General features: G+C 40.6%; 1 protein-coding gene across 1 annotated transcript; it reads right to left on the bottom strand.

Annotated features, from left to right (window-relative positions):
• Nucleotides 1-14027: 14027 nt before the first annotated feature.
• Nucleotides 14028-25252, bottom strand: LOC122112884 (regulatory factor X associated protein). The gene is made up of 4 exons (XM_042685840.1): nt 25189-25252; nt 21148-21854; nt 17122-17229; nt 14028-14295 (listed from the first exon to the last, which is right to left on the bottom strand). Exons 1-4 carry the CDS (start codon nt 25250-25252, stop codon nt 14185-14187), a joined length of 990 nt encoding a protein of 329 aa, XP_042541774.1. The 3' UTR covers nt 14028-14184.
• Nucleotides 25253-26571: the final 1319 nt, after the last annotated feature.

The following is a 26571-nucleotide window of genomic DNA, read 5'->3' as shown; positions in this document are numbered from 1 at the left end:
TCAGATTTCAGCTTCCTGAGTAGCTAGAACTACAGATCTGAGACACCAGTGCCCAGCTGAAAATAGGATTGTGAAAACACCATGCCACAGAATAATTTGATGATGCCTTTGAATTAAGCATCTTGGATCAAGTAGCATTATGGATAGAATTTTGAAGATACTCTGCAGAAATGTTCAAGACAATGTACAGAGGCTTCCTCAATTTGCCATGGAGTCACATTCCAACAAGACCCTTGTGAGATGAAATAATCCTACATAAAATTCCTTGAGTGCATCTATCCTACTGAGCAGCAAGGCACATGGGAGAGCATGTGTTGTTTTCTCTGGCAATCTTGTGGCTTGCTGCCTCTGCCCCAAGCTGTCACAGTGCAGTTCTGCATATTGCTAGCCAGGGAAAAGCAGCAAAATCCAAAATTTGAAGGGTAGTTCCTACAGAATGCATATTACATTTACAACACCCTAAAGTTGAAAACTCATCTAATTGAACCACCATAAGGACCTTGCATATATAGAATTGTTTTCTATATAGTAACAAATATTAAATGACTTGCAGAATATAGGACAGAATAATCTGTGTTATCATTGTGAACATCTCTCTATATATATTCTCTATTGTCCTGAGTAGCTAGCATTACAGGTGTGAGCCACTGGTGCCTGGCCAGTGTCGTAAGCCTTACTCAGGAGGCTGAGATCCAGAGGATCTTTATGCCCAGGCAGAAAGTCCATGAGACTCCATCCCAAAATGGCCAGCAATCAAGATGCAGTGTAGTAATAAACTGAAATGTTCAATTGTAACCTTTTTGTACAACTATTTGAAGATAATTCAAAATAAAAACAGCAAAAAGCCAAGTTGGAGGTATGGCTCAAGAAGTAGAGTGCAAACTGAGCAAGCAAACAGAGCAAGTGTGAGATCCTGAGTTCAAACCTAATATTTGTAAAATTTTCTAGAAATCTAACCTCTTTATTGACTTAGACTCTATCTGTATCTGTCTGTCTGTCTGCCTGCTTGCCTGTTTGTCTATCTGTCATCCATCTGTCATAGTGCTGGGACAGAACACAGGACTTTGTACCTGTAGGTAAATGCTCTGCCATTGAGCTGTATCCTTAGACCTCATTTTTTCCCCCTAAAACAGCAATAGGATCCTTTGTTCAAAAGAAATATTTCTGAACATAAAAATGTTTGAAAGACAAGCTATACAGACTCTGATACCAGCATAAAACCTCTGGTTTAAACTTAAGTTTCTGCACTAGATACCATGTTGAAAATGAACTCTACAACTTGTGGATGGGGACAGAAGGGGGAAACTGGGAGAGAAATGTACTTATTACCTGACTTATGAAATAGTAACCCCTCTGAATATCACCTTCATAATAACAAGTTAAAAAAATCCCTAAGTTTCTGGGGGAATGAGGTCGTAGCTCAGTGATAGAGCACTTGTCTACATGTGCAAAGTACTCCAGCACCAAAAGCAAGGGAAGGAAAGAAAACAATAGTAAAATCAAGTCTCTGGAGAGCAGTAATAGCTTGTTTATCCCTGGGTCTACACTAACTTGCATTTAAAATTACATCATTGCGATAGACATAAAATGCTGTCTGTACATATTGCCATCTTCCAGAGGAGTAATTCCATTCATCAGCCTAGAAACCTCCCCATGTTCACTCAGCAGATGGTTCTGTCGCACCAGCAGGCATTGACATACAATGACAGGGAAGCTTCGGCCATTAAGGGAGGGAAATAAGCAAACCAGACACATCAATTTGCTGACTTGTAAGAGGCTTCTGGGGATCATGGCGAGCCATTTTCATCAGTTCCAGGCTGGACACCAGGGAAAGCTCTGGAGCTCATCAGCTCTCATCCCCCTCAGCCCTCAGCTCTCAGCCCTTCCTAAGCCAGGTTAGGGGCCTATTCTCTGTGCTCCCAAAACAGTTGTGCCTGTGAGTGCTCATGGCAGCAGCAAGCCACAGCTCACGGCCAATTGCAGACGATTACAGGATCACCAACTGACACTCTGCACTGGATTGTGTTGCTAAATAATGATGTTCTGTAGGGTTAGGTGATTCAATGTATTTTTGACTTCAGATGTTTTCAAGTTACGATGCGTTTATAATGGGATGTAATCCCACTGTAAATTAGGGACATCTGTATATGAAAATGATTATAATGCAATGTTTAAAATGTAGTTGTATATCTAATAAAATGTTTCATTTAAAATCAGTGTGTGTGTGTGTGTGTGTGTGTGTGTGTGTGTGTACTGGGGCTTGAACTTGAGGCCTGGGTTCTGTCCCTCAGCTTTTTCACTCAGCAGTAGAGTTCTACCATTTAAGCCACACATCTACTTCTGACTGTTTTTGGTGGCTAACTAGAGATAAGACTCACAGATTTTCCTGCTCAGGCTGGCTTCAAAATGATCCTTAGATTTCAGTCTCCTGAGTAGCTATAATTACTGACACAAGGCAAATCATTTGCTTATTATATGCTATGAAAAAAGTTAAATTGAATTTTTTCTTTTTTCTTTCTTTTTTTTTTTGTTAGTCATGAGTCTTGAACCTCTGGGTCTGGGCACTGTCTCTCAGCTCTTCAGCTCAAGGTGAACACTCTATGACTTGAGCTACACAGTGCCACTTCCGGTTTTCTGGTGGTTTATTGGAGATAAGAATCTCAGACTTTCCTGCCTGGGTTGGCTCTGAACCATGATCCTCAGATCTTAGCCTCCTGAATAAGCTAGGATTATAGGTGTGAGCCATTGCCACCCAGCCCTGACTGAATTTTTTCTGAGGGAGATTCTGAAATTATAAATTCCTATAAAATGGGTTTTCAAACAAAAGATGACAAAGCTATTTGTGTCTCCTAATCCAGCATACCTCTATATGCTGGGTGCCAGTGGCTCATGTCTGCATTCCCAGTTACTCAGAAGGCTGAGATCTGAGCATCATACATAGCTCAAAGCTAGCCTGGACAGGAAAGTCTATGAGGCTCTCAACTCCAATTATCTAATCCCCAAAAAGCTGCTAGTGGAGCTGTGGCTCACGTAGGAAAGCACCAGTCTTTTTTCCCCCTGAAAATAAAGTTTTTTCCATGTTGTGGACAGATGCAGTTAAGTGTAATCAGTTCTTCTGTATGTGGAATAATTTGTCAGAATAAGTTTTCCCACAATATTCTTTTCCATCAACTCTGAAAATCCTAACCTAACAACATAACCAAATCAAACTCTTGAAACTCACCTCTTAGAATCTCAAAGTTTGGCAAGTCTCTCCTGTAACATTTATTGTATTATACATGGCTAAAGAGCAATTTATATTTTAGCTTGTGTGTTTCATTTTTGTAGATGATTTTTGTATGATTTTTTTGGGGGCCGGTCATGGGGCCTGAACTCTAGGCTCGGGTGCTGTCCCTCATCACTTCAGCTCAAGGTTAGCGCTCTATCACTTGAGCCACAGCATCACTTCTAGCCTTTTTTTTTTTTTTTAATGTGGTGCTGAGGAATCGAACTCAGGACCTCATGCATGCAAGGCAAGCACTCTACCACTGAGCCACCTTCCCAGCCCCAATTTATATTTTAAAAGGTGACTAATTAAACAGCTAAATTCAGGAAATTAATGTTTTAGGATGCACTTTGTAGAGCACTAGTCTTGAGCAGAAAAACTAAAGGACAGTGCTCAGGCCTTGAGTTCAAGTTCCAATACTGGAAATCAATCAATTGCTTTGTTTTGGGGAATGAGAGAGGCTTCCTCAACTCTAGAAAGGGGAGAAAAGATCTAAAAAGAGTGGAAAGAACTGTGATGAGAAAATGAGGGAAGTGTGACACTGTTCAAAAAGAAATGTACTCATTATCTGACATGTAACTGCAACCCCTCTGTACACACAATAAACTTAGAATAATCCACTGGCAGTACATTATGGAAATGTATGATGGCTTAGAGTAAGGGGAAAAAGTAGACATGGGCAGGAGGTTCAAGGTAGGGAAAGGTTCTAAACAGATGTCTGGTGGTAGATTCTGAAATCAACAATAAAAAAAAAATTTCAAAGCAATTCTACTAGGTAAAAAGCAAATGTCACTAATCACAATGGAATTCTCTTCCATCTCCCCTGAATCATACTGGAGGCAAACCATAGGCTGCATGGGAAAACCTTTCTGGAAAACCTTTCAGAATTGGGAGTCATCTCACTACTTATAAACTTAATAGCTCAGAGCTGGCTAGGTTTAGAGAGCTTTGGTAAGGAGCAGAGTGTACACAAAATACTATCAATATTACATGCTCTGTAACATGGGTGGAGGAATGATTTTTTGATGGAGCATGCAGTGTTCTTCCTACAGTTACTTTGAAAGCACATCATTTAGTTGGTCAGTTGTATATCATAGCTACATTTTTTCTTTTAGATAAGTTTCTACACAGTGTTTTCTTGGAAACTGATGAAATCTAAGCCCCCTTTCTCCACCTCTCGTAGACTAGTATTCATTTTCTATTGTTACTAGAAAAACGGCCATAAATTGAGTGGATTCAAATAGCATTCTCTTATAATCCTGGAAGTCTGAAATCAGTTTGTTGGACTAGTTGTTAGGGTGCATGCATGTCTGGAAGCTTGCTTTTTCTAGCTGCTGGATATTGGGAGCTCCCTAAATTTTCTTGGCTGGTGGTTCTTTTCTTTGAATCCATTTAGCCTTTGGCCTCCATCCTCTCATGAATTTCATCTTCTTGGGGCAAGTCCTTCTCTGTCTTCCTTTTGCAAGGACATATTTATATTTATATTTAGAATCCACTCAGGATGGCCTTACTATCCCAAGATCTTCAGTTTAATTATCCCAGCAAAGTCCTTTATGTAAACTCCACAGGTTCCAGGAATGGATACATTTGAAGATCAGTATTCAGCCTCCCACAAGAATCTATACCTTGCTCTCAGAGAAGAGCCATTAGCTATTGAAGTTAAAGATAAAATTATTAGTTTGTGACCATTGCTTGTAATATACAGCCCTCACAGAAGCCAACGGGTCCAATAAACCCATATTGCAATAAATATCTGAGAGATATTTATTTCAGCAACCACTAGTGTTCGTAGCCAGTGTTCATGGTCATGGACAATGACCCTGGGCTAGCTATGCAACCTGACTTGGCCAATGGTATATTACCAAAAATAAGCAGAGGTTTGATAAGATTCAGATAAGCAGAGGTCCCCTAATTGGGGTTCTCATTTTGTAATATCACTCTTGAGAGCAAGTCCCCTTGTAAGAAGCATGGGATAGAGTGAGAGTGAAGAGATGCCTGTGGACAGATATTCTGGGTCAGGGGCCAATAGATACCATAAAGAGCCGTACGGAAAAGCATTTTGTCTTTGTGGGATATGTGGTCTCTTATAGTCATAAGCAATTAGCTTTGTCATTGTATTACAATGACATTAGCCATTCAGAATATGGAAGCAAGTGCACATGGCTGTATTGAAATAAAACTTTATGGATACTGATTATATGTAACTCATGTAATTTTCACATATCACAAAATATATTTCTTTTAAAGTCAACTATTTTCAAAAATATAAAATTGACTTCTTCAACTGTTAAAAATGTACAAACTAGCTGGGCACCACTGGTTCACATACATAATGCCAGCTACTCAGGAGGCTAAAATCTGAGGATTGGTGTTTGAAACCAGCCTGGGGAAGGAAAGTCCATGAGTCTTTTATATCTTATTAACCACCAAAAGCCAGAAGTGGAGGTGTGGCTCAAGTGATAGAGGGCTAGCTTTGAGCAAAATAAAAAGCTAAGGGCCAGCTCCTAAGCCAGCACACACACACACACACACACACACACACACACACACACACAGTAGCTGGGTGCCAATGGTTCATGCCTGTAATCCTAAATACTCAGGAGGTAGAGATCTAATTATCATGGTTGGAAGCCAGCCCAGGCAGAAAGGCCTGAGACTCTTACCTCCAATTAACTACCAAAAAGCTGGAAATGGTGTGGCTCAAGTGGTAGAACATTAGCCTTAAACAAAAATGCTAAGGGACAGTGCCCAGGTTGAGTTCAAGCCCCTGTACTGGCATGCATACACATATACACACAAAGGCAAAAAAGGCAAAAACTATTGCATGTGGCAATACAAACACTGACAAGGGGACTTTGGTTTGCCATATCCTGCTATGAATGAGAAACACCTGAACACTCCAATCACAGCCATGCTTCTATGGAAGGCAGCCTCCAGAGATGTCTAAGCAAGATCACAGAAGGGCTCAGTTTACCATTGTGCTCTGCTCTCTCCCCACATCCCTCAAAAATTTTAAGCCATTGTGCTTTGGAGTGGTGCTTTGTTTCTGTAGAGAATGGAAACTGTAGTTGTTCCGAGGTTTGGAATATTGATAAAACTATCTTTAGTTAATCATGAGATCTCTGAACAGCTCACAAGAACAGCTCATCATAAAGTACAGGTATGCCTATTTGAAAGTACTGTTCAATTCATTATTTGATTGCTGCCTGGCTCAGATCAGTATCCTGGTTCAATTTTCTTTGTATGCCAGCTGTCTAAGAAATGTCTTACACAATATCTCCTTCCCTCTCTCTCCCACATCATGAGGGAAGGCTTGCTTTCTTGGTTGCCAGAAATAAACTCATCGATCCCCGCCTCCTATTATTGCCAGAGGTGAGCTATTCCATTTCCCACCAAGGCACTGTGTAGGAGCCAAGGCAGCACTGGCTTTCCAGACACCTCTGTTTCTGTTACGGCTGCTTCTGTCACAGTCACCATGGGGTGCTTGCTTCTCACCTTCAGTACATGTGGGAGAGAAGCACTAAGGCTGGCATCCTGAGCCACCCAGATTTCACGTCAATGTATGAAGCTGAGTATAGCTGTGTGAGTCTTAGATTCAAGTTTTTGCTGCCCTTCAGACTAGACAGTGCTTGGCCTGGACAGGGACTATAGTCATTTTCAGATTGCTAACAAGGAGGAAGAGTTCAGGGAGTGAGATATCGGGGATCTTGATCAGCCCTATTGAAAGTGGCTATGGGAATAGTGAATGAAGGGCAACCTTGATTCTTTGTTGTTGACAACAAGAAATGGAAGACATGGGAATCATGTTATTGGGCATGGGTGGGGGCACGGTCCTAATTAAGGGGGAATGCTTAGCCTTTCTTGGACAGGCATTTCCTGGCTTCCAAGAGTTCATTATCACAAGAAACAGATAGGAAGCAGATGCCATGATGGATATTTAGAAAGAAAAGACCAGCTTTGGAAGTATAAAGGAGCTTGGAGATAGGAGCCAGTGACTCATGTTTTGTAATCCTAAAGGCTGAAATGTGAGGATCAGAGTCTGAAGTAGGCCAGGGCAAGAAAGTTCATGAGATTCTTATCTCTAATTAACCAGCAAAAAAGCCAAAAGTGGAGGTGTGGCTTAAGGGTTGCCTTGAGTGCAAAAGTTAAGGGACAATCCCCAGGCTGAGTCCAAGCCCCAGTACTGACACACACACACACACACACACACACACACACACACACACACACACACACGAGACTGGACACAAGGGTCTCTGAACATTATCCTACTAAAAATGAAGTTGTACAACTACACTAGAGCTGAGTGACTTGAATAAAAATATAGATGGAATACTGGGTCCTCTTATTTTCTGAAATGAAGTTATCCTCACCAGGCTTCTGTAGGTTAATTCTCATCAATATGGCAGTGAAGCATAGATTTGCATGAGTATAATTGTATTACAATCATAAATGGAATAACATTTTTGTGTGAACACTTAATTCTATTAATAATATTGATATAATCCTGCTTATTAGTTTTCCAAAGGCAACTAGCTTAGAAGTCAGGTAATGAGTACATTTCTTTTTGGACAATGTCTCCCTTTCCTTTGTGCTCAGTTTTTCTTCCCATTCCCACTCACAAGTTGTACAGTTCATTTTCAACAGTCTAGTTAGTACCACTGCTGCATTTGTTCACCGTTTATCCCTCCATTTCTGTGCCCCCCCCCACTATTACCCTCCCAAAGACAGATAAAGGAACAAACAAGACAAAATGAAATAAAAAAACTACACAGAAAAAGACCTCTTCATTTCCATTACGTGGAAACTATTATGGAATCGTTTCTAGATTTTATTTTCATTATAAAGGTGATGTAGAGGGTTACAGTTAGGTAATGAGTACATTTCTTCCTTCATTTTTCTCCCAGTTTTTTCCCCCTCTCAACCTCCCTCCCTCACAAGTTATATAGTTCATTTTCAACTTAGTATCTAGTGAATGTCACCGTTGCATTGGTTCACTCTGTCCCACATTTCTGTGCTTCCCCTTACTCTCTCCCAAACAGATAAACTTACATACAAGACAAAAATTACAAGACATACATATAAGACAAAAGGTAGAGGTAGAGCCGTGATCTCCAGTTTGAGAACAGGAAGTCTTGCAAGGTGTGTAGTTCCACCAGTCTTAACTTTTCTCCTGGTTGTTTTTCTCTGCTTTCTGTTTTTGTTTTCATGCTGCATATACTCTTATGCCCAAGTTACAAGTAGCTCAAGAAAATCAGTATTTGTGCTTACTGACTATATCCTAAGAAAAGTTATGCACTTTTCTGTAACCAGAGTAAACATATGAAGAGGCGAGTTTAAGTAGTGCTTTGGAATTGTACAAAGGATTATACAGAGGATGGAGAAATATGTTAAGGACAGTAGAGGGGAGGTAGCCCATGTTGATTGGAAGGTGAAACCAACACATCCTACTACACACGTGTAGTATTTTCATCATTGTTCTAAATGTTTCCACTCAATCAGAGCAAAATTTAAATCAGGTGTTCCTATGTAAGCCAAGTCTACTAGATATACGACAGTGGTCTACTTTTCTAAAAACTGGTTATAGGAGCACAAGTCCTACTGTATGAGGATGAATTATTTTCCATCAACGGCACCAGTTTTCATAAGCATCATACTCATTTTCTTAGCTAAAGAAAGTTAGGGGCTGAAATGGTGGTGGTCTGCTGTAATCCTAGCTACTAAGGAAATGTAGATAGGAAGATCCTTGTCTGAGGCCAGCTCCAGGCATAAATTTCATACTCCTGTCTGAAAAAGAACTAAAGCATAAAGAGGGTAGCACACTCCCATAATCCTAGCTACTCAGGAGGCTGAGATCTAAGGATCGTGATTTGAAGCCAGCCCGGGCAGGAAAATCTATGAACTACCAGAAAACCATAAGTGGAGCTGTGGCTCAAAGTGGTAGAGTGCTAGCCCCAAGCAAAAGCTCAGGAACAGTGCCCAAAGGATAGATCACTTGCTTAGAAAGCACAAGGCCTTGGGTTTAAAGAGAAGCAAGAAACTGATGAAATGATACTGTTTAAAAGAAACAAGAAATTACAAACTAACCATCATTTCAACCTGTTCCATAAGTTTATTAAAAAATGGACAATAAGCCAGGCAATGTCACTCCTTGCTACTCAGAAGGCTAAGATCTCAGTGAGCATCCAGGTTCCAAGATACCCTAGGCAGAAAAGTCAGGAGACTCTTCTAGCTACGTAACTAGCAAAAAGCTGGAAGTGGAGAGTGGCTCAAGTGGTAAGAGTGTCTGCCTTAAGTGAAAAAACCAAGCAAGAGGCTGGGAAGGTGGCTCAGTGGTAGAGTGCTTGCTTGCCTTGCATGCATGAGGCCCTGGGTTCCATTCCTCAGCATCACATAAGCAGAAAAAGCCAGAAGTGGCACTGTGGCCCAAGTGGTAGAGTGCTAGCTTTGAGCTGAAGAGCTGAGGGACAGCACCCAGGCCGAGTTCAGGCACCACAACCGACAGCCACAGCGCCACTTTCGGCTTTTTTCTGCTTATATGGTGCTGAGGAATCGAACCCAGGGCCTCATACATGCAAGGCAAGCACTCTACCACTGAGCCACCTTCCTAGCCCAATTTCTAATCATGTTTTACAAGTTTTGTTTTTTAAATTTAAAGTAAGGAAAGCACATGTGAAGATGTTGGTTGTGTATGGTAAAAATTCTCATAGTATAAAAGATTATTTCAATAAAAGATTGTCACTTGGTGACTTCCCACCCTCATACTCTTATTCCAAATCACCAGTGCCTCATTTTTCTTTATGAAAGCAACTTCCAGTTATGCACACACATATGGATGCATATACAATTATATCTAGTAGTATGTTAGGATCCTTTTGGATTATTTATCCATAATTTACAATCTACTTATCATTGTTGGCAAACAGTATCTATGCCAACCACTTCTGGTTGGTTGCTTTCTTTGTTGTGGTACTTTGGGACAAACCATCTACTGTTTCTCTTCTCTTGCTGTTTGTCATTTTGTTTCTGCCATACTTGTTGCTGGCTGAGATAGCAGGATGCTCTGGGCTTCTTGAAATAAGTCCCCCCCCATGACTAGCTTTCCCATCATCAAACCCTTTGGGATTAATTGCTCTAAACTCTCCAAGTACAAGTATGAAGGTTCTTATAACTGAGTAAAGAACTAACTTCATTGACTTAGTAATATACACATATAAAGGGCGCTGGTGGCTCACGCCTGTCATCCCCGCTACTCAGGAGGCTGAGATCTGAGGATCCCAGTTCAAAGCCAGCCTGGGCAGGAAAGTCCCTGAGACTCTTATCTCCAATGAACCTCCAGAAAAACAGGAGTGGTGCTATGGCTCAAAATGGTAGTGTGGTAGCCTTAAGCAAAAACAGTTCCTAGGCCCTGAGTTCAAGCTCCAAGACTGATCAAAAAAAAAAAAAAAAGCATATAAAAATCTGGAGCAGCTACTAATTCATTGTAATGAGTACTACTTACCTTTGCAGCCCAGTTTCCTAGCTTAACTATCTCCTATGTTCTCACTTTTCTTACGCTTCCATTGCAACAGATCTCAAGCCCCTGGTGGCCTCATTTCTTCCCTGCAATCCCCCTTCCTTTTTTTGTCGGTCGTGGGGCCTGAACTCTGGGCCTAGGCACTGTCTCTCAGCTCTTCAGCTCAAGGCTGGCACTCTACCACTTGAGCCACAGCAACACTTCTGGCTTTTTCTGCTTATGTAGTGCTGAGGAATGGAACCCAGAGCCTCATGCATGCAAGGCAAGCACTGAGCCACCTTCCCAGCCCCCTCTAACACTTGTCTATTACAGAAAGTATTCTCTTAACCCCTGTCCATTCCATTCAGTGGATACTGACAGCAGAAAAAGGATTACTCATGTAACTATCTACATATAGTCATATATATGTATATATGGGTGTGTATTTTATATGGCAATAAGAGGTGAGGAATGGTTCAATGGACAGATTTGATTAAACCCAAGAGTTGAGCCACAGCGCCACTTCCAGCCTTTTCTGCTTATGTGGTGCTGAGGAATCAAACCCAGGGCCTCGTGCATGCAAGGCAAGCTCTCTACCACTGAGCCACCTTCCCAGCCCCTAATCCTCCACTTTTAATGGGTGAGCTTGGGTAGTTTTGGTTCTAGATGAAAGGGTACATTCTAAGGGTCAGATAACTGGAAGCCGTAAGAAAAGATTACACAGGCACTCATCTGTCTTCTGACAGGATCATTGTATAAGGTCAAACATGAAAATCCTGTGTCTTTATTCAAATACAAGATAAGGCAAACACATACAAATTTTCTGCTGGCATCAGGCTTTCTTCACATACACAATATCCATTCATACTTCTGTATCCAGTCCTAGCTCCCACAGGGCTCTAGTATGGCTACGAACTCCCTCATCCCCTTCTCTCACTAAATGACCCCTACATCAAGCATATAATCTATCTTCCCTACTGCCACAGCAGTTTGAATTCTTTGAATTAGTATCACATAATGGCAGATGGTCCTGCAAAGTTTCTGGTTTCAAAGATATTGATGTTACTTGCCAATTCTTTAACCTATAGTATTATCTGGGAGATAGACTGGGCTGGCTATAATAAAAACAAAACACATGGCTGATATAATCACCAGGGTCAAAACAACAAATTGCATTTCTCTCTGCCATAGTGGGCCGAAGACATCTGAGGCTAAGCTATCCAAGGCTTTCATCTCACAGATTCACTTTTCCCTGTGAATGTCCATCATATTTTGTCCATGGATGAGCCACAAGTCAGCTGCATGGAGGAAGGGGGAAAATGAGCTGATTGCTTCCTTTTGAAGGGCACCATCTAGAAGTTACACACGCTGCTTCTGCTCACCATTCTACCTACCAAAATTTACTACTCATGCTTCTCATAAAAGGCCAGCAGAGAAAGTCTTTTTTTCTTAAGCTAAGTGTTTTAAAATCTGAAGGCTTTAATTCAAAAATTACTTGCAACTGAAGAAGCAGATAAGAAAATCAGAAGCTGCTAACTCACATGGCAAAGAGATGAACTGTTCTACTCCTACCCTAATCCAAAAATGAGTAGCTACTTAATTCGAAAAAGTATCCCATGAGAAGATTCTGAGCATAACAAGGATTTAACTGCTACTCATCAGCTCAAAGTTCTTACATAAAAATTAGTCCCATTTCATTCAGCTATCACTGCCTATTAAACTCCTTTCTTTTTCTTTTACTATATCTGAGTAAGCATCAGCCGAATTTTTTGTTGTCACAAAAGTGAAAGTTCTACAGATTCAATTAAACTCTCATTGCTCCAAGTACAGTATCAAGTACTAAATGAACACCTCTGTATCTGGTGCACAGAGGGGAAATTAGACAAGTCAAAGTTCAGCATGTGGATTTTAATAAATCTTTCTGGCAAAAGTGTTTCTATAGATATGCAAGTATAAAACAAATGTAAAAATGAAGACTAACATTTTTTTAACCCATATTTTTTTCTTAGCCGTTTTTCTTTCTCTCTCTTTCCCTCCCTTCCTTCCATCCTTTCTTCCTTTCCACTCAGGGTCTGGGTACTGTCCCTGAGCCTCTCTGTGCTCAAGGCTAGCACAGTACCACTTGAGCCACAGCACTGCTTTTGGCTTTTTCTGAGTAGTTTATTGGAGATAAGAGTCTCACAGACTTTCCTGCCCAGGCTGGCTTTGAACTTTGATCCTTGGATCTCAGCATCTTGAGTAGTTAGGATTATAGGCGTGAGCCACCAGCGCCAAACTCCATAAATATCTCTTAAAACTATGACTAACTTTAACATGATACATATTTCAGAGCTTAAAAATCAGGATTCTCACAGTTTTATATAGTTCATCCTGAAACACATACTTATTATCCTAATATTGGATATACTCTCTTGACATTTAATTCATCATTCTTACTTGTAGGTTTGTCTTAAAATTTTCCTAGGAAAAAATAAGAAAGTATCCAGATTTCCCATCCTTTGTAACACTACTTAGGAATAATAGTCTTAAAATAGTTCAATTTTAAATCAAACTGACAAAATGCTAGAGTATTTTTTTCAGAATCTCCTTTTTGAAAAGCATCTTTTTTTGTTTGTTTGCTTTAGTGAAAAATGAATATAAATAACAATTCTGTCCAGGAATTTGTGAGTTGAGGTACACCCATACTATTCACAAATTCATACACAAAAGAGTCTGCTCTAAAGGAGAGCAACATTAATAGGCAACCAGAAACCTAGAAGCCAAGTAATTCATCTCTCTCCTAGGCTTCATTAGCACATCTTTCACCTTACACATGCACAGTGACGCATGATGGCTTTCCTTACAGCATAAAATAGATTTCCCTCTCTGACAGGTACTTTGATGGCCTATTATTGTGAAAAGTAGTTATCAATGTTCCTTAAGAGACGCACTATTTATTCACATTGTTGGTGAGATAATTTTTAGTTGTGTAGGACTATTTCAGACACTGCTGAACACTTAGTATTCCTGGCCCTCTGGTTAAAACCCAGGTGTCCTCAAGCTCACTACAACAACCCCAAAACACTCACACTCTTCCAACTGCCTGTTGATGAGAACCAGAGACCTAGATGATTCAAGATAACCTATGAACTTCAAGACTTCCACAGAAAGTAACTGTTTTCAATATCTTCAGTAACACTGACTGAAGAGTAACACATTTAAAAAAATGTAAATACTATTTTAGAAAGATAAACTGATTAAAAAAAATTCATGGAAGGATTAGATGCAAAAAGTATAATACTTATTTACCCCCAAATGCACACATACATTTACAAGAAAATGTTCATGTTCTACTGGCCTAACTTATTCATTATTCTTTTAGTATAAAAATATGTACATCTATTACTGTACAACAAAACCACACAGAAGTTCTTGGTAAACTCCCTCACACTGAAGCTCCTGGAAACTGCTGCTGTCTTTGCTCCAAAACTTGCTGATTTAGGAGTTGTTGCTGTTTCTGTAAAAACTGCACCACTTCTGGACTTCTTAGTAATGACTTAAAGAGAAAAATGGAAAAAAAAATGATACCATTACTCTTATGTGATTACATTTACGTGACAGAATTACTCTGATATGTCCCTATGCAAGATAGAGTATGGTTACAAAAGTCTGAATTGAATTCAGTTTTGTGGGTGATAAATCATACTATAGTCAAGCTGCAAACTATTTTTTGTTGTTGTTGTTGTTGAAAAGGTGATGGATGAGCAGCGGGTTACAGTTATATAAGTTATGTAATGAGTACACTTGTTTTTAATCATTGTTACCCCATCCCTCGTTATCTCCCTGCAAATTAATGATAATATTTTGCTATACAGTATCATAATACTAACACCTACAAACAATAGCTTGAAACCTGGTGTCAATGCTAAGTCTGCACATAAAAGAAATGCTTTCTACATTCCAGTAAACATACTTTCTTCAAACATATGAGTGTAAACAATAATGGTCTAAAATGACAGCAAGACAAAAAAAAAAGGGGTCAGATGTGAAAATAAAAGTTAAATGACTTTCGTACACATATATGAACCAGTACTGAAATTCAAAATCTTCTCATCCAAATCTTCAGGAAGAAGTTAAAATTTGTATTTGTGAGCTGGGTTTTGGTGGCTCATGCCCTGAACTCAAAGCCAGCCCTGAGATTTGAGAATTACAGTTCAAAGCCAGCCCAGGCAGGGAATCTTATCTCCAATTATCTTGTTTATCTCCAATTAGCCACCAGGAAATCCAAACTGGCACTGTGGCGCTCAAAGTGGTAGAATGCTAGCCTTGAGTAAAAGTGCTCAGAAACAACACCCAGACCCTGAGTTCAAGCCCCAACACTGACAAAAAAAAGTATTTGTGTGTATATAGGTGTGTATGGGTATAAATCTATCACTATCAACATCTGAAATAGGTAGATATAGATACATATAAATAAAACTATATATGAATGAATATATTAAATTGGAGAGACTGGTTGCTCTAAAACACCAATACATTTTTTTTCTATATTTAGTGTTTTTAAATGGCTAGCATCAGATAATAAATATAATAGTCTATGGGTAATGTGTTTTTACAATAATAAAATAGTTGTATAAGTATATAACAAAAATATACTCTAACCCCATTCTTAAAATATTAAAAAAATTGGAAACAGAGCAAGGGAAGAGGGGGACATTGTTAAAAAAGAAATGTACTCATTACCTGACTTATGTAACTGTAACTCCTCTGTACATCTCCTTTATAATAACTTCGTAAAAGAGCCAAAGAAGATTAAAAAGAAAATACACCAAAAATAATTGGAAGTGGTATCAATAAATATTGATTTTAAAATAATTCTTAAATGATTATTTAAAGTTATCTAAACTATTAAACAATCAAATTTAATTAAAAATGATTTGTAAAGACTGCCAATGTCCTATTAAGTAAATGCACAATAATTCATTGGTTGTTGTAAGACTACTGTATATTTATTTAGGTTGTTTCAAATATTCATTACTTAAGATGAATATATTTCTGCCAGTGTCCATGTTTTTAACTTTATCTATATATAGGATCTACTTCTGCAGATAGCTTTACATTAATTTCTGGTCAAAAGTGATAACTATCTCTAAAGCTCTATCTACCAGTGTGTACCAGCACAGGAATGCCCATTTCAATGTCACTGATTATAATCACTAAAGAAAGCTTTTCTTACAGTTTACTATTATTTTTACTGATACTGAATACTTTTCTATAGACCTGAACGGTAGTACTTCTGCTTCTATCTTTTGTAATGTATTGAGGCCAAATTTTTTTCCTTATAGAATCATATGAATATATATGTATATGTATGTGTATATGTATATATCCCCCAGTGGGGCTGGAACTCAGGGCCTGGGAGCTGTCCCTGAGCCTCTTTGTGCTCAAGAATAATGCTCTATCGCTTGAGCTACAGTGCCCTTTCCATCTTTTTCTGAGTAGTTTATTGGAGATTGAGTCTCAGGGACTTTCTTCCCCAGCTGGCTTCAAACTGCACTCCTCAGATTTCAGCCTACTGAGGAGCTAGAACTATGGGTGCAAGCCACTGGAGCCTGGCTCCCTACCACTATCTTTGACTACAGAAATCATTTTTTATATAATTAAGTTCATCTTTTCTTTGTGAATTTGTCTTTAAAACTAAAAATAAATCTCATTCTAGAGAGAGAAATGGTGGGTAAATATAATCACAACTCTCAATGAATATTTGTAAAATGGAACCAGGTAACTCAAAGGGATGGATGGGGTTGGGACAGATGGAGGGGGAGGAATGAAGGAGGTAATATTAAGATGCACTGTACACATAAATGGGTAAGTTAAATCAAAACTTCTCTGTAAAACTACTTAAAGATAATCCTACTCTACAATTCTGAGATAAAGTCTCAATTTTATTCTAAAGGAATTCTAAAGGACTTTTACTAGGAATTTATTCTGGTGTATAAGTGTCAAATTACTATGTAATTATTGGTATTTAGTGAACAATCTCTTCTTTCCTGATCAACTTCTGATAACTTTATAATATTGGTTGGTTATACCGCAGCATTATTCTATGAATATCAGAATTCAATATAAGGAAGTGTGTATGGAAATGGCATCTTGCTCACATATGCAAGGTTCATCAATGAAGAAACAAGAGTTATAGGTGTAACTGCAGTTACAGTCCCAGAGATCATGAATGGATTTGGGATGGTAGACTGTAGTGGTAAAGTTAGACATGATTCAATTCTGGTAGCCACCTAAAAAGTTCCAGAACCTTGAGAATCTAAGTTCCACTTATGACAAATAATTTTCACTAATAGATTTGTAACCAGAAGCCAACACATACCAGTCGTTTCTGATTTAACACTTGTTCTAAAAGAGTAGGTCTTGCAGGACGATCCCCAAAAGATCCTGTTCTTTGTTTTACAATGGAGAGTATATTGTCTGCAGTTTCCTGTGGTAAATGATAAAAAATGCAAGTGAGATTAAGTTAACATTGTAACTATGATAACCCATGGTTATAGGGCTGCAATGAAGTTGTGAACAAGTCTTGCTTCTCTCCCTCTGCCACATTACTGTGAAACTTTGGGAATGCCTCTACCTAAGGCATAGGGGAGGTGCTGGGAGTTATTTTAGGTAACACTTCTTCTCTCCCAGGGTTTCAACCCGAGTTCTTTAGTCTCTCAAAGGGCCTCACATTGATACTGGGCAAAGGTGGGGATGATGGTGAAGAGTAACTTGTGAGCTATTTTGAATACTAGGAAAAAAGAAAAGAGGAACGAAACCGTCTCCCTGTATATGATCTAGGCCAAAATACAGCATCTGCACACCTTTGATGAAATATATAAACTCAGAGGCAATGTACACATTGCTAACAAGACATATGGATCAATTTTTTTTTTTTTTTTTGCCAATTCACAACCAGATAGAGGGCCAGTAAAATATTAAAGAAGCAAATGCTAAACAAAACTTTCAGAATTTGGAAGTAGAGGAAGAATATAGTAAACTAGCTGCAAAAGGCCAGTAAGCACTGTTAGCACAGACAAAACAGTTATCTTATCAAAACCCAAAAAGCTGGGTGCTGGTGGCTCACACAGTAATCCTAGCTACTCAAGAGACTGAGATTTGAGGATTACGGTTCAAAGCCAGTCCAGGCAGACAACTGAACAGCAAAAAGTCAGAAGGAAGTAAAAGGACAAAGTTGAAGACAGCAACAAAGGAGTGATATTGTCCAAAAAGAAATGTACTCATTCCCTGACTTACGAAAACTATAACCCCTCTGTAAATCACCTTTCTAATAAGCATAGCTAATTTTATATTCTATCTATCTATCTATCTGGAAGTGGAAGTTCAGTTCCAGTGATAGAGAGCCAGCCTTGAGCAGAAAAAGCTAAACAAGAGCTCAAGGCCTTAAGGTTAAGTCTCAGTACTGGCGCACACACATGCATGATCCCTGCCCCCTATAATCAGGAACACCTACTATCTAATGTGTATTCCCACTTACCAGATAGAAAAGTACTTAAAACACCTTTTCTGGCCTAGCTAAGTATTATCCTAGTTCATTGCAATAGTCTGCTACATTCAAATAAAATAACCACATCCAAAACAAAAACTGATGGGGGAGGTGGTGGGGATTGAATCTAGGACCTTGTATATGCTAAGCATTTACTTCTGCATTGCATCCTGGGCACCCAAATTCTTAATATAAAAATACAACTATAAAATATTTTATCATGAAGCAATGCTTTATAGGAATTTAGTTTCCATGCTATTTAGGCTATTTATGATCTAGGCTGTTTTTCCTCTTGGCCTTTTCTATGCCAGCATTTCAATGCACTAAATGATCCCATTTGCTTCTTTTATTATGAAAAGTTAAGCGAAATGTTATTATGAAAGTGTTCTATCCTTAAAAATTTTAGGCCTCAAAATGTAAAGATGCTAGTATCCACAAAACACACACACAAATTCTTCCTCTTCGTCCCATAAAGTTTAATTTTATGTGTGCAAGGCCTTGGTTGGGGAGTCCCTATATTACCCAAGCCTCAGAAAGTTAATACCACAGAAACCATATAGTGGAATAACCTTGTATAGTGGAAATAACCTTGTATAGTAGAAATAACCTTGAGTCATATGGCCCAAACTTGTAAAATGTTGAGATTCCCTTAAAAAAAAAACAAACAACTTTCAACACTTCTTGTCCTATGACACAGACTTTTGAGGCATTGTTTTGTTTTGAACAAACTACTGTGCTTTTCACCTGAGAATCCTAGTTACTTCAGAACTAAGCAAAACAACCAGCATTAAATTTTACAATTTACTGTGCTATATGTCATTTTTGTAACTGTGTAAGGATGTTTAGACAATTCTGAATGTATTAGGTCTTTTTTTGAGATTTTTGACTATGTGAAAGTTCATTATCCTAACATTCAATTTGTGCAACGTTGTGTTCTTTGCACAATTATGTTAGCACTTAAAAATGTTGACTTTCCTTATTAAATGATGTCCTTTTTGTACATCTTCATTTGGTAAAGATAAAATAAGATCCCAGCCCTTCGGGTGACTCCATAGGTGGTGTTGATGCACCTCAGTTTTTCTCCTCACCCAAGTCCTTTCCCATGCTAGATAAATACTCTTATCACTGAACTACATCCTCAGCCTCTTTTCTGTTCTTTGGTTGTTGGTTCTAGGGATTGAATCAGGACCTTGCTCATATTAGGCAAGCATTCTACATCCAGCTTGGTTTCTGATTGAGCTCCCCTATATACTCAAGATCATGTTACTGTATTTCAGATAACCACAATTAGAAAACTGAGTGTATACAATTACCAACCATATGAATCTATAAATTTTTCCACCTACTTTATCAACTCATCTGGTCAAAACTATTATGCTTGTGTAATTGTTGTTGGTATACCTGTGTTTAAGCTTACAAAGTACTTGTATGATTGCTTATTTTACCACCTAAGGTGACCTATAAAATATTTTTATCAAAGAAATGTATTAAAATACATAGCATATTACAGAATTATATTTTGGTCTTTTAGGGTTTCAACATTTGGGATTATGGTCCAAACCTAAACAATAATAATTTAAAAAACCCTAAACACGCCAGGCATTGACCAAAAAAAAAAAAACAGAATAAAAGTGAAAGAGAAGTCAACCAGTACCCTAGTGTATATAGTTAAACACAGTATGTTGGTGACTGTAGATTTCAGATATATTTAGGCTAGTACATTTATAAATATATACAATATCTAAGACTAAGCAATGGGTTAGCTGTTCAAGCTTAGCCTAAAACTTTTAGAAAACATCCTAGGACAGCTTTCACTTTTAAACATTAATTTCTGGATCACTACTATCAAAATTCAATTTTTCTGGCACTGAGTGATTATATTCTTCTATTAAAGTGAAAACACATAGGATGCAATTTGTGTAGCAATCTCGAAGTACACTGCTAATAATGACAACAGTAATGGCTAAGGTTTACTGACTTTTACTATCTGCTGGACACCAAGCAAATACTTAACTTAGGGAATATGTCACATTCTCACAGCAACCCTAAGCACCAAGCATTATTTTAATACCAACCTTGGAGTGAGATGACTTGATAGAGGTCAATAGCATGTTCAAAGCCACAAAACCAGCAAATGATAGAATGGAGATTTGCTGCCAGAATTCCAACTCCAGAGAACTAGAGCATCTTCAACACAGTTTAACTCAAGACACTCAAAAGTCTTCTGAGACACCTCATGGTTAATCATCCCCCCCTTCCACCCCCTCCCCACCCCGGGGCTACTAAACACAGGCACAAACCAAGGTATCAAGTAGTATTGTACTAAAGTACTTAAGTTGAGGAGGTACTAGAGTACTCCTAGAGTACTATCCTAAGTACCAGAGAGTACAAAGCACTCGGTATTCAAAGCACTATAGAGTACTAGAAATAGGGATCCTGAGAACAGGCTACTTTTCTCCAAAGCACCAATTTCATCCAGGTCCATAGTCCCTTTGCCAACTCTACCTAGGGTGAATCACAGCCATCACTTATTAAATGTCCTTTCAGCCCTATCACAGTTGTTTGACATGACTGCTTGGCGGATGTGTTTCAGGATGACACTCATTCACTTATTCCAAGGACCCACAGGAGAATGGAGGCTTCGCGTAGGGTTCCCATTAGCTTCTCGGGGAGGAAGACACCCCCCCCCCCCCCCCCCCCCCCGCCCAGCCACTAGCTCAGCGAGGCATCCCTCCCCCCCTCTGAGAGCACAGGTGCAGGTCCTGGAAATGGCGTTTTGGGGAGGGGCGAGGGAGGAGGAGAGGTCAGCCACAGTGGGGTTTTCCTCCCTCCCCCGGCTCCCCAGCGGGGCGCGGGTACCTCCACTTTGACGCTGCCCGCGCCGCCGGCCGAGGCAGCCCCGCCGCCGCAGTTCAGGGCCTGGTCGCTCTTCTTCTTCTTGTACTTGTCCTTGTACATCTTGTTGCGGTGCTTCTTGCACATCCACGGCTTGCGCTGCTTGGCCACCTGGCTGGTCGTCTCGCGGCAGCCCTCGTAGGTGCAGGTCTTGCTGGCGCCGCCGCCCCGCCTCCGGCCGCCGCCGCCCTCGCCCCCCGAGGGGGCGTCCTCGTCCTCCAGGTCCTCGGGGCTGGCGGTACTTTCGCCTCCTCCGGGGGGGTCGGAAGTGTCCAGCAAGTCCGCGTCGTCCTCCGCCGCCTCCTCCTCCGCCTCGCCCGCCACCTCGCACAGGTATCCGAGGGGCCGGCCGGGGCCGGCGGCGCCCCGCGCGGGGGCCGGGGTCGGCGCCTGCCTCAGGCCGCCCTCGGCCTCGTCGGGCCCCGCGCACGGCCGCATCACCAGCAGCGTGAACTGCGAGCCGGGCGCCGCCACGGGGGCCGCGGCCAGGCCGGCGGCCGCCGCGGGGGCCGGGGCCCCGGGACGCGGGACGCCACCCGCCGAGCCCGGCCCCGGACTCTCGGGGACACCCTGCACCTCCGTGCTTCTGGCACGCGGCGGGGTCGGCGACCCCGAGCTTTCCACACTCGAAGTCTCCGACTCCCGACTCCGGCTCCTGGAAGGCGCCCGGACTAGGCCGGCGCGGGTCGCAGGCGACGCGTCACACGTCTCTTACGCCCGCGGCGGTGGGGCGGGGCCTAGCGGGCGCCTAGACACTGACTGCGCATGTGCAGTTCTTACAGCACCCCCCCCCACCTCGACTGCTGGTCACGTGACTGCAGCTTGTGGACCCCTCCTACCTGAAACAGTTCGCAGGACTTTCACGGTGTGTATTGAGTTTCCCTGAGTGATGTTAAGATCTGTGGTGTCAGGATGCGAATTAAGACGGTATTTTACCCCTGTAATGATACTTTCACCCCAAACTTCTTGAGATGGGGCATGCGATTCTGTCACAACTTGGAGCAAATAGTTGATAGTTAAAGGCAGCACACGCGGACTATTGGAAAATAATGGAGTGGAGGAGGGAGCTAGACCTGGGCTCCTTCCAACTTGTGTATGTGTGGACGGATACTTTTCTCCCGGAATGAATGAATGAACTAAATGTTTGGAGATGAGGTCTTGCTGTGTATCCCAAACTGGATGGAACTTGGCAACTCTCCTTCCTCCCCTCCTGAATGCCTGGGGATTGATTACAGGTGTGAAAAAACGTCCATTCCTTTGCTCAGTTCTTTACATCACAAATAACAATTTCATTAAATACAAGGAAGTATGAAAAGGAAGAGCAAATGAGAAACATTAAAATGACAATGATCAGGGGAAGGATCTTGTCATACCCCAAAGAAAACTGATAAGTAGATATTTTCATTAAATGTATTCATTCCCTTTGTGAGTCAGCTTTTCTATTTTACCTGTTGGAAGGGGAGTCAGTGAATGGGTCTACAATGATAATAAATACATTTAAACAAAGATGTTTAGATGATGTGTGAGTAAATCACCAATAGTAATTTCGAGACAGTGTAAGAGAGAGGTTTGGAATTAGACAACTTGTGACATTTTTTGTGTATTTTTGCATGTATGCTTATGGACTATATTGATTTGTGCGCATCAAGATACCTAGTGTATATAACATTACACAGCCATAATTGCAAAAGAAGTTTCTTTTTTGTGTTCTTGCTTGTCTGCTTTCATATAACAGAAATTCTGGCCTCATGGAATGTATCTGAAAGAATTTCCTTTGCTTCAACTTTATTTTGGAATAATTCAAGAAGAATCGGTATTCGTTCTTATTTAAATGTTTGGTAGTGCTCAGCAATGAGGCCATATAGTTCTGGTTCTGGGCTTTGTCTTGGTTTTGTGGGTGGTAATACTGGGGGTTTAAATTCAGGGCCTGGTGCTTGCTTGGCTGGCACTCTTATCACAGAGTCATCTCCAACCCTTGGACGTTTTGTGATGGATCAGTCTCATTCTTTATTGATTTGGTCAAATGTTCTGTTTCTTTGTGATTCAGTCTTAGTAAGGTTATCTTCTAAGAATTTGTCCATTTCTTCATACATATTTAGTGCCAGTCCTGTGTCATGAAGGCCTGGAAACTGTCCCTGAATTTAAGCTAGCACTTTTGAGGCTCCACCTCAGTCAGATGTTTTCCCAGAGGCCAACTAGAGCATAAATACTGTGGCTCCCTGGTACATGCAGGCCAGGATCCGAAGGAAAGGTCTCACATGGTTTGTAAGGACCGCATTCAGGGTGCTGAACTTTGCTTTCCCTCTCGCAGCAAGTTTATGAAGTACTCTCGTGTCGATTACTCTTGTGTCAATTGTGTTTCTTCATAGCAACTCAACATCTTTTGTAGGTCAGGCAGGTTTTAGTTATCTTTCCTTTACAGGGAAATACATTCAACTTCTGATTAATTGATTGCCAATTGCTACAATAGCAGTAGGTGGTAGGAGAAAGACTTGTAACCAGATCTCTCTTAGGCCTTAAATTCCATAATCAATTAACTGTTTGGTTGCGTCTGGTGAGCACAACTGTGAGTGGGAAGTGAAAGAAAGAAGCAACTCCATCCCACAAGAGGGCAGTGAGAGAATTAGAGCAGCAAGGATTATGGGGGAAGAAGGTGACCTGAGACTAGTTATGGGATAAATAATTAGTTATAAGTAATTAGTAATTGGGACAGCTGGGTGGTTTGGTTTTGATAATGATGGAGTGCAATGATTCTAAAACACCTCCAAAATTAATCCACACTCCTAACAGAACCCTTTGTTATTTTGGTAGCACTGTCAATTTAAATCAGAGTTAAAGATGTCTTTTGGGAACTCAGTGTTTTCAAAAAGAGGGACAAGATACCTGAACAGTTAACCATGGGAACATTTTTATGAAGAAAAAGAGGCAATAGAAATGTCCTCCTCCTCACATTGTTGTAGAGAGTATAAGAAGAGGCTGTCAACATTTCTAAGCTTTGTGGTAGGAGATGTAAAATCTGTACAAATAGACAACTGGAAATTCTGAATAGAACAAAAGACCACATGCTAAAAAACATGTTGACAGGAAGATGTATCAGATAAAATAATACATCCTTTTCAACATTGAATTTCTACAGCTCATTATGCATGAATGTATTTTCTATTCTTCTGGCTCAAAAGTTGGCAGAATCTATATTGTCATAAAAAAGATAACATATACAATCGAAACTTTCCATTTCATGTGCTGTGATAAATATCTCAGGGTACTGACTAACAATATATCCGTAGTATGCAAATGAATGGGTTTCAAATTCATTTAATTGATGGCTCATTATTTTCTCGCACTTCTCATGCTGAGAGATAACTTTTCCAGGTGGTCAAAGATCTTGACATTTTCGGGCTAAGTTTGGCCCTGAGCAATTAAAAAAAATCACACCAGAAGTTACTCTTAGCAGTTCCCCTAAAATACAAATTTCAGCTGACCTTGATTTAGGAAGGATGGGATTTTATTTTATTTATTTAATTTTTTTAAAGATTTCTTTTTTTTTGGGGGGGGGGGCCCGGTTGTGGGGCTTGAACTCTGGGCCTGGGTGCTGTCCCTCAGCACTTCAGCTCAAGGCTAGCACTCTACCACTTAAGCTACAGCGCCACTTCTGGCTTTTTTCTTTTTGCTTATGTGGTGCTGAGGAATCGAACCCAGGGCCTCATGCATGCAAGACAAGTGCTCTACCACTGAGCCACCTTCCCAGCCCCAGGATGGGATTTTAGTAGGATCTGTTTACTTGTGGAGACTATGGTGTCCTTGAGGGTTGTGTCCTGCCTCTTTTGGATCTTTATATCTTGGCCAGCCTTGTGCCTTGTCCACAGTGGTTTTAAAAAAAACGGGTTAGATAAGACCTTAACCTGCATTTCATTCAACTCCTTTATTTTGGAGAAGTGCCAAAATGGTACTTTGATTATAAAGCTTATTCGGTGATGAGCTAAGTCTAGACTCCAAGTTTCTTACACAGTTTGGTGCCCTGTTCACCTGTTGGCTGAATGACACAAACAATTTCCCTTGCACAGGTCATGGTGACTTCTTAGTTGTCAAATCCTCTTGTCTCTATCGAATGTGCCTCAGTCTGTAACCCTGGAAACAGGAGACATCCCAGCCACTCCAGCTTCCAGATAGTTGGTGGATAAAATGCTTTCCTATATCCTTTTGTTCATTTTCTTTTGCCAGCAGGTATCTGTTCAAGGCCAATCTTTTTACTCGGGCACAATCTTACCCACCCCACCTTATTGAAAACAAACTGTATCAAGCATATGCCTTTATGTGTAGTTACCAAATCTGGCATCTTTACATTCTCCTTCTTGGCTAGATACCATGAAATGGGAGATATGCTCGAGTCTGACACCTTCTCACATAGGCTTCCTTCTACCCTCCACCATTTGCTGTCATTACTGTCTGCCATAACTTTCTTTCTTGGGTGGTACTGAAGTATCAACTTAGAACCCCTACTAGGCAGGTGATCTACTACTGAGTCATGTCTCTAGACCTTCTTTTTGAGGTAGGATCTCATTTCCTGCTCAGGCATGTGCCTAGACTATGATCCACATATGAAAGCTCCTCTTCATAGCTGTGATGGCAGGCATGCACCACCACACCCAGTTTCTTTCCATTGAGATGGGGTCTTGTGAACTTTTCCACCCAGGCTGACCTAGAACCTCTATCATCCCTATGTTAGTTGGGATGACATTTGCACCCAGCTATTGGTTGAAAAGAGGTCTGGCATTTATGCTGGGGCTGGCCTGAAACCAAGATCCTCCTGGTCTCATCCTCCCAATTAGCTAAGATTACAGGTGCCAGCCATTGGCATCCAGCTCTGGAAGTTTCTTTTTCTTTTTTGGGTCCGGTCATGGGGTCTGAATTCTGGGCCTGGGCACTGCCCCTCAGCTCTTCAGCTCAAGGCTAGTGCTCTACCACTTGAGCCACAGCACCACTTCTGGCTTTTTTCTTTTGTGGTGCTGAGGAATCAAACCCAGGGCCTCAGGCATGCAAGGCAAGCGCTCTACCACTGAGCCACCTCCCCAGCCCCTCTGGAAGTTTCTTAAAGAGTAGTTTCTTCTTTTTCTGTATACTAACTCTCATCTTGTTCATACCTCAATTTTCTGCTATGTGACTTTTTCTTGTCAGCACACAGGCTGATCTTCCTGATATTTCTAGTATTTTCAAATCATCAAATTCAGTGGGTACTTTTTAGTGTCTACATCCATTTTCAGCAGCCAATTTGACCTTGTTGTCTTGTTTTAGACAATTATCATCTATCCTGAAGCTCAGCATCTGAACCTGTTTTCTTTGAGGGGGGCTTTTATACTTTATGCAGAGGAGCCTGTTCCAAATACCACG

Source organism: Dipodomys spectabilis, unplaced genomic scaffold (assembly GCF_019054845.1).
Source record: "Dipodomys spectabilis isolate Male_0828 unplaced genomic scaffold, ASM1905484v1 ptg000095l, whole genome shotgun sequence".
NCBI lineage: Eukaryota > Metazoa > Chordata > Mammalia > Rodentia > Heteromyidae > Dipodomys > Dipodomys spectabilis.
This window is presented reverse-complemented; position numbering and strand designations above follow the sequence as displayed.

Coding starts and splice junctions, on each gene's coding strand:
- LOC122112884 (XM_042685840.1), bottom strand. CDS start 25,252: ATGACCTGTGCAAGGGAAATTGTTTGTGTCATTCAGCCAACAGGTGAA. Junction 17,230..21,147: donor CGGGCAGCGTCAAAGTGGAG/GTACCCGCGCCC, acceptor CATTTACCACAG/GAAACTGCAGACAATATACT. Junction 14,296..17,121: donor TGTTAAATCAGAAACGACTG/GTATGTGTTGGC, acceptor TTTCTCTTTAAG/TCATTACTAAGAAGTCCAGA.